Source organism: Alexandromys fortis, unplaced genomic scaffold (assembly GCF_014885135.2).
Source record: "Alexandromys fortis isolate MF-2015 unplaced genomic scaffold, M_Fortis_MF-2015_v1.1 scaffold_27, whole genome shotgun sequence".
Taxonomy (NCBI): Eukaryota; Metazoa; Chordata; class Mammalia; order Rodentia; family Cricetidae; genus Alexandromys; species Alexandromys fortis.
This window is the reverse complement of record NW_026067952.1, coordinates 10,790,735-10,809,840: the sequence shown is the minus strand read 5'-3', so window position 1 is coordinate 10,809,840 and position 19,106 is coordinate 10,790,735. Positions and strand designations below refer to the sequence as shown.

At 46.1% G+C, this 19,106-nt stretch overlaps 1 protein-coding gene across 1 annotated transcript in view; it reads left to right on the top strand.

Annotated features, from left to right (window-relative positions):
* The window catches only part of Cnbd2 (cyclic nucleotide binding domain containing 2), a 47,958-nt gene extending 29,978 nt beyond the window's left edge, over positions 1 to 17,980 (top strand). The window contains exons 8-12 of the mRNA XM_050151002.1: positions 2,354 to 2,468; positions 7,083 to 7,260; positions 9,598 to 9,718; positions 14,248 to 14,411; positions 17,920 to 17,980. Coding sequence (XP_050006959.1) covers positions 2,354 to 2,468; positions 7,083 to 7,260; positions 9,598 to 9,718; positions 14,248 to 14,411; positions 17,920 to 17,980 — 639 coding nt within the window. The remainder of the gene's footprint in view (positions 1 to 2,353; positions 2,469 to 7,082; positions 7,261 to 9,597; positions 9,719 to 14,247; positions 14,412 to 17,919) is intronic.
* The last annotated feature ends 1,126 nt before the right edge of the window (positions 17,981 to 19,106 follow it).

Below are 19,106 nucleotides of genomic sequence, written 5' to 3'. Positions count from 1 at the left end.
TAGAAAAGTGACTGCTGTACTTGCCTAAAGAAGGCGAGACAGTCCTTTTGGGTTCTGCTTCATGAAAGAGTCTGTTAGACATTCTGCAGGACACAGAAGAAAGTGACTGACAAACTGCCAATATAGGCAAAACAACCTTTCAAATTTCCTGCTTCATGGAAAAGTCTGCTGGAAACTATGGGCTTGTAGGCTGAAGATGGGTGCTCCAACATTACAGAAGAACTTTGGGTGTCTGTCCCAGGCACCCAAACGCTGTCAATTCTAAAGTTTTGGAAGTTGCTTACAATGCATTTCCTGTTTACTTGGATAATATTGTATCCTTCTGGGGTTTTTTGATGGAGTTGAAGACAGATAGTTATATTTTTCCTTAGGTATGATAAAAGATAAATTAGATATGAAACTTTAGACTTACAAATATTGTAACTAATTCTTGCTTGATATCTGTTTTGTTATATGTAATTTTACTATGTTAAAGTTGAAACCTTCCTTTTTATTTAGACAGAAAAAGGGAGATGATGTGGGATTCCCCTGTATGCTATTAATATGTTTTATTATCATTGGTTAATAAAGAAACTGCTTTGGCCTATGGCAGGGCAGAATAAAGCCAGGTGGGGAATTTGAACAGAGATATAGAGAGTAGGCAGAGTCAGAGAGATGCCATGTGGCTATAGAACCTGACCGGTAGGTCACAGCCTTGTGGTGCTACACAGATTAATAGAAATAGGTTAATTTAAGATGTAAGAGCTAGTTAGAAATATACCTGAGCCATCGGCCAAATAGTATTGTAATTAATATAGTGTTTGTGTGATTATTTGGGTCTGTCTGGCTGGGAAACACAAGCATAGTCTCCGTTTATAGGGAGTCTAATGAATCAGCTCTAAGCCAACTGAGGGGCCCATCTTGTAAAAATAAGATAGAGAATGACTTAGGAAGACACCTGATATTGTCTGGTGTCCACATGCTTGAGCATGTGTGTGCACACACAAACATGTACACACATGCAAATAAAGAATTAGCATGGAATAATATTCTAAGCAAGAACATAGGATTATGTTTTTGGGCTAATGTCTAACTGGGGTTTCTTTTTGTTGGTTGGTCTTTTGAGACAAACTCTCACTCTGTAGCCCTGGATGGCCTGGAATTTGCAATATAGATGAGGCTGGCCTTGAACTCAGAGATCTGACTGCCTCTGCCTCCTAAATGCCTGGATTAAGGGTGTACCACCACCCCTTATTCTCTTCTTCTTTGGTCTTTTCTAGAATTACCTGAGAGGTGAACATCATCCTTGGGAACCTAGGTGATTTGTTTTTGTTTGTTTGTTTAGTTTTTTCAAGACAGGGTTTCTTTGTGTAGCTTTTGGCAGTCCTGGAACTCACTCAGTTGACCAGGCTGGCCTTGAACTCACAGAGATCTGTCTGCCTCTGCCTCCCAAGTCCTAGAATTAAAGGCATATACCACCACCTGGCCTTTTTTGCTTTTTTTTAAGAAAGGAGTTTTTTGTTTTGTTTTGTTTTGTTTTGTTTTAATGTGTATGGGTGTCTTGCCTGCATGTATATAAGTTCACCATGTGTGTGCCTGGTGTCTGCAGAGGCCAGAAGAGGGCATTAGATCCCTGGGGACTGGAGTTATGGCTGGTTGTGAACTGCTGTTTGTGCTGGAGACTGAGCCTGGCTAGTCCGGAAGAGCAGCCAGTGTTCTTAACCACTGAGCCTTCTCTCCAGCTTCACAGGTGATCGTTTCGAAGGCCAGAAATTAGCTGCAGAAGAATTATAAAGTCACTGGGCAATGGTGGCGCACACCTTTAACCCCTGCACTCTGGAGGCAGAGGCAGGAAGATCTCTGAATTTGAGGCCAGCCTGGTCTACAGAGTGAGTTCCAGGATGGTCAGGGCTACACAGAGAAACCCTGTCTTAAAAAGCTAAAGTGTGTGTGTGTGTGTGTGTGTGTGTGTGTGTGTGTGTGTGTGTGACTGTCGGTATCAGCAGGGTGTGTGTGTGTGTGTGTGTGTGTGTGTGTGACTGTCAGTATCAGCAGGATGTGTGTGTGTGTGTGTGACTGTCGGTATCAGCAGGATGTGTAGCCGGCAGTGACCAGTACCACTGGCTGTGTCGTTACATCCTCAGCGATGACTTTGTCACTGTCAATACTGTGTGTACTTTCTGTGCTTCTTTAGGTGCTTGAATTTGCTACGAGACAACAACATTTTTATTAAGGAAAACACATGGAACGATATACATTGAGCAAATAAAACAAAATGGGGTTAGGTCAGGTGGATATAAAGCTTCCTTTCAAAGTCTGGACTGCCTGGAGCATCCAGGTTTAACCCTTGGCTTATATCTCTTGATGTGTCCAGGGCAGCTGTGAGATCCTGCGGATGATAGACCTGGGAGCCTCCAGTACCTATTATAAGTGGGTCTGGCAGCAGCTGGATCTGTTGGACTACAAACCTCTGGGAGTTCACCGCGAGGGTAAGCCACATCTGTTGATGGCATAGCTGGCAGGGGAGAGGTGTGTCCCCTGGGCCCTGTCCTGGTTCCAGTCCCCAGTCCATAGACTCATGGGTATCTGAGCTCAAGAGGGTGAATAGGAGATCTGCTTTGACCCTCTTCTACCAGCTCTAAGTGCCTGATCGTTGGCCCTGCCTGCCGGCTCCTCCCTCCCTCTCTGGATTCTTCCATGTAAGCAGTACTTATGCCTCACGCCCCCCCCCTCCCCGCCTTTCCCCAGTTCTCTTCTGCTTCTCATATCTTAGATGACGCATCCTTATTCGGAGAATTCTCCTAGACTTCTCGTGCTGAAGCAGCATCTTCCACCTCAGCCCTCATTACATCCCATTTGCATCTGCAGTATTTCTCTCGTGTCGTGTCTGTTCCACTGCAATCACTGAATCTGAAATGGTTATTAAATGGCTGCCTCCCTAGAATTTAAACTCTAGGATCCCAGGGCCCATGGCCATCCCAGGCATCTTATGTGTATTCAGAGCGACTCACAGGGTCAACACTCATATTTTAGCTACTGTGGATGGTTTTGAGTATATCCTGAGTTGTGACTGTACCTGTGTATTCTTGGGTACCTTTCTAAATTTATACATTTGGGTAAAGAGACCCAGCCCTTCACAGACAGCCATGAGGGCCCAGGGGTTACATGTTTATTAAGTACCAGCACTGGCTTCCTCCCAACAATCCTTTGAGATTATAATCCAACCTCTCCAAGATCACTTTGTGGATGTGGCCAGTTGTTCTGATATTAGAACTGAAACCAACATTGGTGGCTGGGCAGAGGAAAAGGTGTGTGTGTGTGTGGGGTGGCGTGGCGATGTGACAAAGATAACTTTGGAGCTTGACAGAGCCATGTTTACCCCCCACAGTAGGTGGCGTTGGTTAATACTTAAATCGTTTGATCTGGCTTCTCCATCACTTTTCTAGACAGTATCACTGTTAAATGTAGTCAGAGGCTGCGTGTTCATTCCCAGACCCAAATAATCACACAGAAACTATATTAATTCCTACACTGCTTGGCCTATTAGCTTCTTAACTAACTCTTACATCTTAAATTAACCCACTTCTATTAATCTGTATATAGCCATGAGGCTGTGGCCTACCTACAGTAAGATTCCGGTGTGCCAGTTACATGGCATCCCTCTGACTCTGCCTATGCTCTCTCTATATATATCTCTCTTCTAGCCTGACTATATTCTGCTCTGCTATAGGCAGAAGCAGCTTCTTTATGAACCAATGGTAATAAAACATAGTCACAGCATACAGAGGGGAATCCCACATCAGTTAAGAGTCTAGGCTCATGCAAGGTGGTGACGGTGCACATCTTTAATTCCAGCCCTCGGGAGGTAGAGGCAGGTGAATCTCTGAATTTGAGGTCAGCTTGGTCTAAAGAATGAGTTCCAGGAAAGCCAGGACTACATAGAGAAACCCTGCCTTGTAAAAAAAAAAGAGCCTAGGCTTAGACCACAGGGTCCTGTGTGACACTGGACAAATGACTTTGTACATCAGTGTCCTCGGGTCCTGTAAAATGTAAATTATGTTCCCTATATCATAGACTCATTTGGATGTTAAACAAATGAACATACAAAGCTCATAAACCACCCCCTGGGTGCATGAATTTCTGGTAGACACTTGTCACCATTACTGCAAGACGACTGCAGGCTGAAAGGGATGTCAGTTCTCATCAGCCACCCCCAACACCAGTCCCCTAGGTATAAGGTTGTACTGCACAAGTTTGGATATGCTATGTTTCTGTCGTGGACCAGTTCAAAATATTTTTCAGTTTCTCTTTTGATTTTTTTCTTTGACCCACTGAATATTAATCAGGGTGTTATTTGGTTTCCAAGATTTGGGGACCATCCAGCTATCTTTCTCTTTATTATTTCTATGATAAAACATTCGGGACAGTTTGGATCCTCTTGAATGTGTTGAACGTTGTTTTATGGCTCAGAAAGCAATCTATCTTGGTAAATGCTCCATTTGCATTTGAAAAGAATATGCTGGCATCGGCAGCCACGTGCTGGGAATGTAAGTCAGCTGGGCTGGTGATGGGGAGGAGGGGTCCGTGTCCTTCCTCATTTTCCTCATCTGCTCTATCAGCTGTTAGTACAGAGCTGAGAAAATCTCCACCTACTGTTTTCTCTCTCCCCCTACTTTGTCCTCTTCCCCCCCCCGTCGTCACCCCCCCCCCCAGTATCTGAGGCTGACTTTGACCCATAGAACCACAGGGCTGAATTCTTCAAGACAAGAAAGCTTGACTTTGAGGTGTTGAGATTGAGCCCCAGACTGTAAGGCCGGGCGCTCTAGCACAAGCTACCTTCTTGACCTAAGATGAACTTCTTTGTCTCTGGGAGCATTCTTTACTATAAAATCTACTTTTTTCTGATGCTATTTTAGCCACTCCTTTTGATTTAATTTAGCTTCCTTTGATTGCTCTTAGTTTGATATTTCTCTTCCTATCATTTTGTGTTTGTTTTTTGTTTTTTGTATTTTTTATTTAAAATGGCTTTTTCTGTTTTTGTGGCACTGGGTATCAAACCTAGGGTCTTATGCATGCCAGGGAAACACTATACCATTCATCTATAGCCACGCTCACAAAAATGAGTTTATTTAGAAAGTTTTAAACATTTTTATTTATTTATTTTAGGTTAGAAGGGTGCGTACTTGGATTAGACTAACTGGCTACCAGACCCCAGGGGGCCTCCCGTTTCTACACCTCTAATGCTAAGATTATAGACATGCTATCACATGTACGTGTGCATGTTTGTGTCTGTGAGTGAGCGTGTACACATGCCATGGTGCACATGTGGAACTCAGAGGTCAACTGCAGATGTTGGCTCTTGCCTTCCTCCTTGTTTGATGAGGGTCTCTTGTTTGCCAGACTAGCTGTCCCCTGATTGGTTTCTAGTTCCATTTGTTTGGAATATGCTTTTTCCATCCTTTCATGCTATGGTGGCCTCTATCCTTGATGGTGAGGTGCATTTGTTGAATGCCATTTATCTATCTGTCTGTCCGTCTATCTGTTTTTCATGATAGGGTTTCTCTATGTAGAACTGTTTGTCCTGGAACTCACTCTGTAGACCTGGCTAGCCTTGAACTCACAGAGATCTGCCTGCATCTGCTTCCCAGGTGCTAGCCAGGATTAAATGTGTGAGCCACCACCATCAGGCAATGCAGTTTATTTTTTTAAGCCAATCTACTGCTCTGTGTCTTTTGATGGAAGAATTGATATCATTAAGCTTCAGAGTTATTATTGAAAGTTGTGTATTAACCCCTGTGTTTGTGTTGATTTTGTAGTGTTTGGTGTTTTCCTATTCGTCTTGTGCTTACTGTTCTAGCCTGGTTTATTCTTTCCTGTGGCCCCTGGATGTGTTTACTTTTTTTTTTTTTAAGATTTATTTGCTGGGCGGTGGTGGCATACAATTTTAATCCTAGCACTTGAAAAGCAGAGGCAGGTGGATCTCTGTGAGTTCGAGGCCAGCCTGGTCTACAGAGCGAGTTCCAGGACAGCCAAGGCTGTTAAACAGAAAAAACTTATCTTGAAAAAAATTTTTTTATTACTTTACATGTATGTATGTGTTCTGTGTGTGTGCCTGTGGGATCCCCTAGAACCAGGGTTGCAGACAGTTGTGAGCCACCATGCGGGTGCTGGGAGTCTAATCCAGTCCTCTGCAAGAGCAACACCTGCTCTTAACTGCTGAGCCACCTCTTCAGCCCCGTGTTTACCTTTCTCTTCTGGCCAAAGGAGTCTATCAAGAATGGGTTAGTGCTCATGAATTCTTTTAGTTTGTGTTCATCGTGGAAAGTGTTTCTTTCTCCTTAATTATGACCGTTTTGCTGGCTATAGTAATGTAAGTTGGCAGTTACTGTCTTTCATTCCTTGAAATCGAAATCTCCCTGGCTGTACCTCCCAAATATAGAAAAAGTCAAGGTGTGAGCCATGATGCCTGGCCCGCCTTGTTTCCTGAGGCAGTCTCTCACTGGTCATAGGGTTTGCCATGTAGGCTGGGCTGTCTCTCCCTCCCCAGTGCCGGGGTAAGTACAAGCTACCATGCCCAACTATTTGCATGGGTGCTGCGGATCAATCTCAGAGCTTTGTGGGTGCTAGGCAAGCCCTCTACCAACTGACCTGCATCTCCAGCCCCCATTACGATCTGGCAGTAGGAAGAGATGGACTCTGAATCGACTAGAACTGAGTTCAAATTAAGCATCAGTCTTTTAGCAGACAGCTTGGATTCTCTGCTGTTGACCTCCTCTACCCTAGGCTAACTGCTCATGTAGATGCAATTATGGAAGGAGCTAATGCAGGGCTGCCCCGAGGGCAGTCTATGGAATCTGCCTCCTTCTCCCTCCTCCTCCTCCTCTTCATTGGCTCGGAAGCCTTGGCAGACGTACAAGTTGCTATGTAGGCCAGGCTGGCCTCAAACTCATAGAGATCTACCGTCTCTGCCTCCTGCCACCACGCCTCCTGCTTTCTTTCCCCCAGCGTATCAGACGACTTGGGCAGGTTCCGATGGGGTCCTTTCACCATCCTTGTACTGCCCAAGGCCCATTGCTGTGTTTTTCTGTGCTTTCTCTTAATAGTAATCTCTCCTAGGGAGAGATTTAAGGAATTCCAGATCAAATCATATCCGCTACAAGACTTCAGCTATTTGAAACTTCGGCGTCTCCAGGAAGTCAGAGGGCAAAAGGGAAAAACCTTCCACGGGAAGATCAACTCAACAGAAAATAGTCTCCCAAAGTTGCTGGGCCCGAAGGTCAGGTAAGCTGAGCTCTTAGCTGATAGAGTGGTCTGGGTGTGGGTGTTAAAGATTTCGGAGATGCTGGTGAGGGGCAGAGGTGGCAGGCAGGTCATCCTAGGTGGATGGGTGTGGCTGGCTGGGTTTGTCCTCCAGGACTGGCATTCATTGTCTCCGGCTCACTTGGCTACTTAAGAACAACCACCATTCATTTCCTCAGGCAGGTCAGGGCCACAGTGCTGTTTTTTAAAAGGGAGAAAGGATCTTCTGGCTTTCTGTGTCTCTGTTGCTGGGTCCTTTTTTGACTCAGTGTCTTCAGAAGATTGTCCACCTAGGGGAGCTCTAGCATGGCGGGCGGGTACGAGCCTGGCTTGCAGTCAGTCCAACCCAGGTTCAAATCCTGGCTTGGTCACTTGCTTTGGCTGTGTCCCTGGCCAAGGGATCTGACTTCTCTGAGCCTTCTGCTTTGTGGGTTTCTGAGTTTCAAGGTCGTTGTAAGCCAGTGGTTATATGAACTATTGATAAATCATACTTAATGCTGACAGGATGCCTAGCATCTGGCATTAAAGTTATCTAATTAATCTCCACAACGTCCCTAAAGGTGCTCCGGTCATCACTCAGTTTCCAGGCGATAAAACTAAGGGTGAAGTTGCTTGTTCAAGGTCACACATTGTAGAAAGCGGTAGAACCAGGATTCAAGCCTGAGCGTCTGCTCAAACATCTGTCCTGTCTACCATGGAGGCACATTGAGACCTGTGCTCTTGCCTTAACTCGACCCGAGGAACAGGAAAAGACTGAGTCAGGAGCACAGCTCACTCCCCCTCCCATTTGAAACTCAAGTATCATGAGTTGTCTAAGCCAGGCAGCGGTAGCACACTCCTTTAATCCCAGCACTAGGGAGGTAGAGGAGGATAGATCTCTGTGAGTTTGAATTCAGCAGGACAGCCAGAGCTATGTCCTTTAAAAAACAAAAAACAAAAACAAACAAAAACAAAAAAAGATATCAATAATAGGATTAGTTTCGCTGTCCTGTTTTTCAATGGCCTCTTCATTTATCCATTAACGCTTTCGGTCTGCTGGCTTCCATAAGAAGCAACCCATGACTTCCAGGTTGTCCCCCCCCCCTTTTTTTGAAACAGTATTTATCTGTAATTTTGGAGCCTGTCCTGGAACTCGTTCTGTAGACCAGGCTAGCCTCAACTCACAGAGATCTTTCTGCCTCTGCCTCCCGAGTGCTGGGATTAAAGGCATGTGCCATCACTGCCTGGCTACTTGTTTTTCTTCTGATGGAATATTCCCACTTCCAGCTTCCCCATAGGTAGAGAAAAAACAGACCCAGTGTGTCTGTTGTGAGCCAGTAAGGGAGAAGGAACAAAGAGGGCCAGAAGTAAAAGTTACAGGGCGCGCTGGTTACGCACCTGTCTCATGCTTTTCTTGGAGGGGCAGGGATGAAGCCAGCCTATCTTTGCATGAGCTGAGAGAGCCCCATCTATCCATAGCTCATAATCTTTTCTCTATTTCTAATCACCTTCCTTGCCTCTCTCCTGCTGCCACGGACAGAAACCAAGGACAGTACAGCAGGGCTGCCTTTGTAAAATTAAGCTCAATTTGATTTCCTTACAGTCTTTTTTTTTTAAGATTTATTTATTATGTATACAGTGTTCTGCCTCCATGTATGCCTGCAGGCCAGAAGAGGGCACCAGATCTCATTATAGATGGTTGTGAGCCACCATGTGGTTGCTGGGAGTTGAACTCAGGACCTCTGGAAGAGAAGCCAGTGCTCTTAACCTCTGAGCCGGCTCTCCAGCCCCTAAGCTCAATTTGAATAGAGTCTAGGGGCTGCAGGCCGAGCAGGGGAACTGGTCTTAAACAGAGAGGCAAGCCTCTGCTGTGCCCCTAGGTGCCTAGAGCCTCGCCTTTGAACAGTCATTCTGTTTGTGAGCATCTCTGACTGGTGGGAATTCTTTTCCTTTACTGGGGAGCCTGAACTCTGTGCTTGTACTTTTTGTCCACCAGGCTGCCGCAGCTGCATGAGATTGTCTGCTCTTCCGGAAGCAGCCTTCTGGTGGCTAAAAGGTCCCTAGTTCCTTTCCCTCCCAAGTCCAGGCTCTCTGACGTTTCTATGACCCCAGCTAGCAGTAGTCAGACTCACTCAGGGTTTGGTTTTGAGGTTTTTTTCGCTTTCTTCAGAGGTGCAGATTCTCTAGGGGGGGCTGACTTCTTGGGACCTTCTAGGGGGGGCTTCTAGGGGGGCTTCTAGGGGGGGCTGACTTCTAGGGCAGTACCGCGAGGGCTGACTTCTTGGGACCTAATTAGCTGGCTGTTTTATGCATCAGTTCTAACAAGCTGTTCCATTGCAGATCTAGGTTTGGTCATCCGGTCAAATGTCCCATGGCCAACACCAAGTTCGGTGAACTCCCCAGGGATGCCATAGTGGGGGTCTACATGAAGGTGCACACTCTGAAGGAAGGCGACATTGTGGTAAGTGTACGAGGAGCTTCGTTCCCAGGCTAGTGCACAGCACAGATGGGCTGCGGATACTGGGTAACGAGCAGAAAGGCTTAGAAACACATCTTTCCATATTTGATGATATAAGAAATCGTGCTGGGCTGGTAGGTGGCTCAGGGGGCGAAAGCGCTTCTAGCTGAAGCCTGTCAACCTGACGTAGGTCCCCGGGAAACACAGTGAAAGGAGAGAACTGACTCCTGAAAGTTGTCCTTTTAACACACACGCACACATACACACATGCACACACATGCACACAAGCACATGCATATACACATGCACACACATACACAACACACATGCATACACACATGCACATATGATAAAATAAAATAATTTTTTTAATTTTTGTTTTTTTAAGAGAAGGTCTCTCTATGTAACAGCTCTGGCTGTCCTGAACTTGCTTTGTAGCCCAGGCTGGCCTTGAACTCATAGAGCTTTGCCTGCCTCTGCCTCCCAACTGCCAGGATTAAAAGCAGGTACTACCACTGCCCGGCTTAAATGAAAATTAAATTGAATTCAAATTAGAGTAAATTAAAATTTTTAAGAAAATAAAGAAATAAAAGACTTTAATTCGTGATGGCGCATGCCTTGGGAGGTGAGGCAGGCAGGTCTTTCTGAGTTTGAGGCTACCCTGATCTAGATAGTGAGTTCTGGGTCAACCAGGATTACACAGTAAGATCCTGTCTCAAAAAAAGTAAAACAATAAAATAAAGACATGATAAAGATATTGTGGTTGATCTTTTAGGAATCTATATATTGGGGTTCAGGAAAGCAGAGGGGAGGGAGACTTTAAGAGAGTTACAAAATAATATAAAGTTACAAAATGTGGGAAAGTACTATCTGACAAGGCAGCAGAGGGTAGGTAACTGGGGAGAGAAAAGGAACCAGCTGGAGATGACGAGGCCGGGGGACAGGTGGGGGAAGGGAACGACTAAAAATAATCCCTACTTGTAGCTATGGCAGTGCAGTGTGACTGGGAGCTGGGAAAAGCCCAGTTGGCAAGACGCTAGGTACGAGCATGGATAACCGAATTTGAGCCAGAGCCCATGGGAGAAAACTGGGTGTGGTGTCTCTCAGGAGGCAGAGGCAGGCGAGCCCCTGCTTAGTGAGCTGTGTGGTTTGAAAGAAAATGGTCCCCAAAGGGAGTGGCACTATTAGGAGTAAGTGTGGTCTCATTGGAAGATGTGAGTCACTGTGGAGGTGGTCTTTGAAGTCTCATATATGTGCAACCCGTGTCCAGTGAGATAGACCACTTCCTGTTGCTGTGAGACAATCTGTAAGAGCTCTCTCAGCTACTCTAGCATGTCCGCCTGCATGCTGCCTTGCTTCCCGCTGTGACAGTAATGGAGTAAACTCTGAACTGTAAGCTACCAGCACAATTAAATGTTTTCTTTCATAAGAGTTACCATGGTCAAGCCAGGTGGTGGTTTTGCATGCCTTTAATCCTAGCACTCGGGAGGCAGAGGCAGGCAGATCTCTGTGAGTTCGAGGCCAGCCTGGTCTACAAGAGCTGGTTCCAGGACAGGCTCCAAAGCTACAGAGAATCCCTGTCTCAAAAAAAAGCATAAAAAAAAGAGTTGTGGTCATGGTGTCTCTTCACAGCAATGGAAAACCCTAAGTCATGATCTTCAGGCCAAAGAGCCCCTGTCTCAGAATACAAGGTGGATGGCTCCCGAGGATGACACCTGAGACTAGCCTCGGTCTTCCACGTGCATGCACACACGAAAAGATGCCATGATGAAATAACTTCCAAAGCCTTTCCAAATAAAAATATAAAACATAAAATGTCCTTATTGGGGAGATACCAATAAAAATATTTATAAAAGAGTCTGGTGAGGTGGAACATATCTATGGTGCCGAAACAAGAGGACTGTGGATTTGAGGCAATCCTGGGCTGCACGGGGACGCCCTGCCTTAGAAACAAACAAACAAAGTTGTAAATGAGGCTGCAGATGCACACTTGTTTGGGTACCTGGGTTCAATCCCCAGCACCGTCATGAGGGACTGGAGAGAGAGACAAGTGGGAGAGAGAAGGGGGGTGCTGGGAGATGGCTAGTTCCTTTAGAGCTCTTGCTGTTCTTTCAGAGGACCTGGGTTCACTTCCAGCACTAACGTGGCAGCTCACAGCCACCGGTAATTCCAGTTCCCGGAGACCCAACATCCTCTTCTGATCTCTGGGCAGCTGCATGCACTCAGGTGCACACGTGTATACAATAAATAAACAAATCTGTTTTAAAAAGCAAAGAAAGGAGAAATGTCTAGGTGAAAGTGCTGGCCTTCCTTTAAAACAGCAGAGAGAGCGAGTCAAGGACACCGCCTCTTAGTAAGCTTTTTCAGCTCTCTGCTCGAAAGTCCTAGTGTGCAGTACAGTAAGAGGAGAGAGGGAATAAAAACGTATAAAGATCGAAAGCTGGGCCTTGTGTTACAGACCTGCAGTCCCAGGTACTTGAGAGGCTGCAGCAGAATTGCAAGTTCAAGATCAGCTTGAGAGAGAGAGAAAGAGAGGAGAGAGGCTCTTGCTATTTTATTATATAGCTCTAACTGGCCTGGTCTGGAACTCAAACTAGACCCATCTACCCCTGCACTCTAAGTGCTGGGGTTGATTGACTATGTCTGGCTAAAAATAAAGTATATATAAGCCATATATATAATTTGATATATATGTTTTTCTCTGTGTAGCCCTGACTGTCCTGGGCCTCACAATGTAGACCAAACTGGCCTTGAACTTGGAGATCAGGTTGCCTTTGTGTCCTCAGTACTGGGATTAAAGGCATGTGTCACCACTGCCTGAAAAATACTTATTTTTTTATTTTTATTTTTTTAATATTTATTTATTTATTATGTATACAAATTCTGTCTGTGTCTATGCCTGCAGGCCAGAAGAGGGCACCAGACCCCATTACAGATGGTTGTGAGCCATCATGTGGTTGCTGGGAATTGAACTCAGGACCTTTGGAAGAGCAGGCAGTGCTCTTAACCTCTGAGCCATCTCTCCAGCCCCACTTATTTTTATTTTATTTGTATTTTTTTTTGCCCAAATATCTGTGTGTATATCATGTGTGCAGTGTCTGCTGGGGAGGGTACTGGGTCCTGGGTACTGGGAGGTACAGATGGTTTAAAACCGCATACCCAGGTCCTCTGGAAGAGCAGCAAGTACTCTTAACCACTGAGCTGTTTCTCCAGCCCCTAAAACAAAATCTTAAAATGAAGGACTCAGTTGGGCAGTGGTGATACACCCCTTTAATCTCAGCACTCAGGAGGCAAAGGCAGGTGGATCTCTGTGAGTTCGAGGACAGGCTGTTCTACAGAGCTAGTTCCAGGGCAGCCAGGGCTACACAGAAACCCTGTCTCAAAAAATAAAAGCAAACTAACTAACTAACAAGAAGGTCTCAGTATGAAGATGTAAGAATTTAGCCAGGTGCAGGCCACACGCCTATAATCCAGAATGCAGGGGGCTAAAATGGGAGAATTGTGAGTTCAATGTCAACCTGAGCTATACAGGACTGTCTTTAATTATATGATTTCAAACCTGTGACAGGGAAAAGGTAAAGCTTTAGTAAAATGTTAGTGGTCACTGGAGACTTAGCGTTCAGGGCACGGGGTGAGCTAGCGACACGTAGATCGTTGTCAGGCAGAAGTACCGGGTACTATGTTGGTGTGTCTACACCCCAATAAGCCTCTCCACAGCTGCAGCAAGCCAAATCAGACCAGATCAAACCGAATTAGAAAAAGCCCAGGTGGTAGTACACATCTTTAATCCTGACACTCCGGAGGCAGAGAGGCAGGCGGATCTCTGTGAGTGAGTTCCAGGAAAGGCTTCAAAATTACAGAGAAACCCTGTCTCGAAAAACCAAAAAAAAAAAAAAAAAAAAAAAGGAAAAAACTTAAAACCCAGGTTTAATGGGTAAAATGCTCCTGGATGATCTTCTGGCATCCCAGAGAGGAGAGGGGAAAAGAGACTGAAAAACCACGTGTCTGTTTTCTGTGGGGGCAGTTTAAATATCCTGTGGGAATGGTCTTGAGCATCTCTGTGGGAGGAACCATGTTTGTAGGACTTTCTGAGATGAGGTAGGGTTTGGGGAGAGAGAGATGGAGGGGTGGAGCTTCCATCACAACATTCCAGACTCTTTAGATAAATGGATGCCAGTTTATGTCTGGCTGCTTCCTGCAGGCATGGGGTGATGTGGGGGAGGAGAGGAGCTGGGAGTCTGTGGGCTCATGCAGAGTTGGAGGTATGGGGGAGGAAGCATTCAGTTAGCTGCCATCCTGGAGACCTCAGACATCCAGATCTAACTTACATGCTCTCAAATTTAAGCCCAAGCATCGTTTGTCTAACTTGGATATACCTACCAGTGGGTAACAAATAGAGTCCTGGACTGGCCTCCTTGTCAGCACACAAAGCCCCAGAAAGACCCCTCCTCCTCAGGCCTCATGTTTCCCATCCAGAATCTGCAGGCAGATCTGGCTACTGTGAGGTTTAACTTTCTGTCACTTCTCCCTAGGGCACTCACCAGGCCTTTCTTCCAGAAAGTATGCGTGACCTCCGACCTCTCATCCTTTTGAGCATGGGAACAGAGCTCATACGGGTGAGAAAAGAAAAGTTCTGTGAGTTGATTGATGGGGAGACGAAAGAAAAGATGATAAAGATGGACGTGGATTATCCCAGGTCAGTGCTAGAAATGTACATAAGTCCTTTGGAGCCACTGAACGAGGTTTTCCGTTAGCGAAAGAAAGTGTGTGTATGGGCGTGCGCGCGTGTGTAGAACTGGTAAGGATGAGGGTGAACTGGTGTTGATGGAGGTTTCTGTTCCACCTGATCCCACAGTTGTTCAGTCCCAAAGAAATACACAGAGGCCTGCATTAATTATAAACTGATTGGCCTAGTAGCTCAGGCTTCTTATTAACTCTTATAACTTACATTAGCCCATAATTTTTGTCTCTTTTAGCCATGTGGCTTGGTACCTTTTTCAGCAAGGCAGTCACATCTTGCTTCCTCTGTGTCTGGCTTCCTCTGTGTCTGGGTGAGGACTGCAGACTGAACTTTACTCTTCCCTTAATTCTCGTTGCCATGCCTCTACTTCCTGCCTGGCTACTGGCCAATCAGCGGTTTATTAAAAATAATACACGTGACGGGATAAAAGACCATTGTCCCACAGCAAACTGGGTTGTTATTCTACTCAGAACAGTTGCAGTTTCTGATGCTACTTTCAGCATTGTATTTCAGAGAGCTAGCTCGAAAACCTTCTCTCCCCTCTGAGTCATCCACTTGCGAATTTGTCTTTAATAAAGCCAGAATATGGGGGAAGCTACATACATTAGGACTTGCACAACCCTCCCACGCACAATAAACAGCGACAGACACCCACATGTGTCACCCTGAGGAGACAGCTTAGCAAATGGTGCTGCTTGAATAAAAGGTTACTTTGGAGCTAGAGAGATGGTCCGGCCCTCAAGGTAGAGTCCAATAACAAAACAAAAGAATTTGGGACTGGAGAGATGGCTCAGCAGTTAAGAGCGCTTGCTGTTCTTGCAGAGGACCCAGATTTGTTTCTCATAACCTTCTGTAACTCCGGTTCCAAGGGATCTGATCGATGCCTTCTTCTGACCTCAGAAGGCATGCACATGGTGCACAGACATTCACATAAATAAATAAATCTTTTTAAAAATTTTTTAAAAGAAAAATTGACTAGATAGGTGTTAGGAATATTTCCTAACCGAGCTGATGCAAAATAATCCCAATTAAGCCAAATCAGTCTAGATTAAAAGATATCCAGGTTTAATTAGACACCTGGGCTCCTTGGTGGCCCCAGGGGAGCAGGAACCACCAGAGAGGAAAAGGGAAAACCACCTGTTTGTTTTCTGGGGAGCAGTTTGAATAGCCTGTGGGAGTGGTCTTGACCTTTCCTGAGGAGGGGTCAAGGTCCGAGGGGCACAGGGGAGGGTCCTCCAAAGATGGAGGCTGGAGGCTGGGGTTACAATAGGTATTTCTCCTATTGTAGGTCAGTCGTCCTTATAAACTTAGACCATGAAACCCAATATGGACAAGTTCAACAGAACCGCCACATACCATACAGGCTACCCATGCATGCTTCAGCATTGCCAGGGCCTAAATTACATTAAAAAATTCAGGATACAGGCATAGTTAGGTCTCAAAGAAACCCAGGACAAACAGCTATTTGAGGTGTCTTTTAGCATATCAAAGGGGACACTGGCTAGCTCTCCCTGCATGCTCAGTACCTGTAGTTCCTCCCAGCGTTTCTCACCCTGCCCCCTACCCTAAACCTCTCCCAGGGACTTCTGCGGTCTCTGAGCCTCTTGGTCCACAGGTTTCCCTCTTAGCTCCCTGCTTCTCTTCCTCTCTTGTTCCTGACCATGGTCTGGTTTATTCTGCTGGCCATGTTCAGTCTGGACCCTTCCAGATGCCTTTGGCTGTTCTTTCCCTCATATCCATAAGTCTTCAGTCATACCTAGGAGCAATCATGTCTTGTCCTTTTCACTCAGACTGAGGGCAGGGTGTTTCCGGGTATATACAGGTTTTGTGTGTATGTGAAAATTTTAGCCATTTACTTTCTAAATCAGTGCACATGCATTAGGTTTCATTGTAGCATTTTCAAACAAAATTTGTTTTGTTATTTCTCTTGATTTTCTCCCCATCCCTCTGTCTCACCCTTGTCCCCTTCTGCCCCGCCCCTTGTGTAGTCTTGACACTATGTAAGATTCTAGTGCAAACTAGAGAAACAACAAGATGAATTTACTAAACCCTGGCCTGGACTGATCTGTTGCTCAGGGCAGTTAGGCATTTAAGTAGGAGATACTGAAGAGGGCAAGACAGCTCATGCCTGTAATCTCAGCACGTGGGAGGTAGAGGCAGGAGGTTGTGAGTTTAAGACTATATAGTGAGTTTGAGACCAGTCTGAGCTATATAAAACCCTGTCTGAAAACTCAGAAGAAACTGAGTGGATTTAAGAAAACTCATGAGCAAATCAAAGAACAGTTTTTATGTAGATATGGCCATTAGGTATAATCTTAAGAGAAGCCTCTCCATCCATGCCAAATAACTCCAATTAAACCAGATTAGACCTAATCAAGCCCACATTTAATGAATGCAATGATCCCGGGTGGTGGGGAGCATGGGGGGGGGTACCGTGCAAAAGCCTAAATAGCCTGTGGGAGTGGTCCTGACCCTCCCTGGGGAGGGGTCGGGCTTTCCCAGAGGTGGAGTCAGGACCAAGGCGACTCCCAGGGGGAGGAGGCTTGAGATGAAGCTTTCTGGCTCCCTTGGCGCCCCAAGGATAAATGCCAGAGGCTGGGGTGATGCTTCCTGTCATCCAGTGGCCAAACTTGGGGCTGCTGGTGAGAGAAACAAGTTGAAAATCGTTGGCAGCTTCTTCCAGCCTCAGGGTGCCATTCTCTTCTGGAGCTTGAGTATGACTCTATTAAAAATGGTCTTCTGGCCCCTTGGCAGTGGCTCACGCCTTTAATCCCAGCACTAGGGAGGCAGAAGCAGGTGGAGCTCTGTGTGTTTGGGGCCAATCTCATCTACAAGAGCTAGTTCCAGGACAGCTACGACTGTTACACAGAGAAACCTTGTCTCGAAAATAATAACAGTAATAATGGTCTTCCGAACCAACTTTCTGGATGAGTGATCTAAGGAGCCTCAGCTCGTCCCGTGATGCGTGAGGCAGGGCCATGTTTGTGAAGGTCAGATTCCTGAAGGTTTTCTTTAGCTGCCCTGTGCAGCTGTTTGGAGCAGTTGCCCCTTGCACTGCTGGGCAAGCGCCGCCTTGTGCCACCACGATGCTGCCAGGCAGGATTCTGCATTTGCTAATTGTTGAGCTTGTGGTTTCCTGGACAGCCCCAGCACATGGGAGACAGAGCCATCTTGCAGCTCAAACATCTTTAAATGGCGGCGCCTGTCCCGCGAATGCCTTCACCGCCCGGGTCATGGCACAATGGGCAAAACAAAGAGCTGACCATAGTGGCATAGTCACAGTTTAGGAGAGGCTGGGGTATGGAGCTCGATGCTCATTGTTCTGTTTACTCAAAAGAATAGACCAGAAATCAGTGTGACCCTCAGTGACCGTGGGTGACATGCGGTTTTATCTGTCTTGGACTCTGGGTCCAAAAATAAGTGGTCCCGTAGGAATGTGTAATTATGTGCTTATCCCTCATAGGTTTTTGGCAAGTTCCTTTGGCCTCTTCAAGCCCATGGTTCACATCTGTGAAATGGGTTAGTTGTGAAAACAAAAAAACTCCACCCATGTAGCTGGGCGTGATGGCTCATTCCTTTGATCTCAGCAAAACAAAAGGAAATGGGGCTGGAGACATGGCAGGAGGTAGAGGCAGGCAGATTTTTTTGAGTTCGAAGCTAGCCTGGTCTACAAAGGGAGTTCCAGGACAGCCAGAGCTGTTACACAGGTTTCAAGAAACCCTGTCTTGAAAAACAGAAAAAACAAACAAACAAAACCAAAAAGACTCAGCCAGTGTATGGGCTGTGGGCACGTGATTTCTGTGTTGTGTAAGGAGATGTGAGTTAACACAACTTTGTGCTGGTAAACGGCTGCCAACCAGGTTGCTAGGAGGCAGGGGACAACCTTGCCAAGGAACATGTGCTGATTTCTGTGGTGTGACTATACCAACCAGCCAGTTTGCCAGCTACCTACACGATGTCACTCAAGATAGATGGCACTGAGAAGAGAGGCCCACAGTTAGCTTTCCGGACTGGGCAGGGACGTTACTGAGACCTGAAGGACCTTATAGCCCATTCTGATGTTGTGTGTTTTCTTAGGTTGAGTTCTAAGGATCACAGTTGCGTTGTCCTGATCAACATTGTTTAGCCGGGACCATTCATGGTTACCAGTGAGGTGTTTGGCTTGCGCCCTTGGACAGGTGAGGCCAGAGGAGTCAGAGGAAGTTTGGAATGCCCTTCCCTTGCTGAGGTATCAGAAGGAATGAGCCTGATAAGCACTGAACCCTGCTGCTCTACCCCCAGGTGCTGCGAGGGAGGGGCCCAGGTAGGATTAGGACGTCAGGACCAGCCCAGGGCAGCCACTCTCTATTTCTCTCAGATTTTTCTGTTCTGAACATTTCATATAAAAGAATTATTTTGTAGCCGGGTGGTGGTGGCGCATGCCTTTAATCCCAGCACTCAGGAGGCAGAGGCAAGCAGATCTTTGTGAGTTCGAGGTCAACCTGGTCTACAAGAGCTAGTTCCAGGACAGGCTCCAATGCTACAGATAAACCCAGTCCCCCCCCCCCAAAAAAAAAAACCCAAAAAATAAACAAAGAATAATTTTGTGTGTGTGTTTGAGAGAGAGAGAGAGAGAGAGAGAGAGAGAGAGAGAGAGAGAGAGAGAGAGAG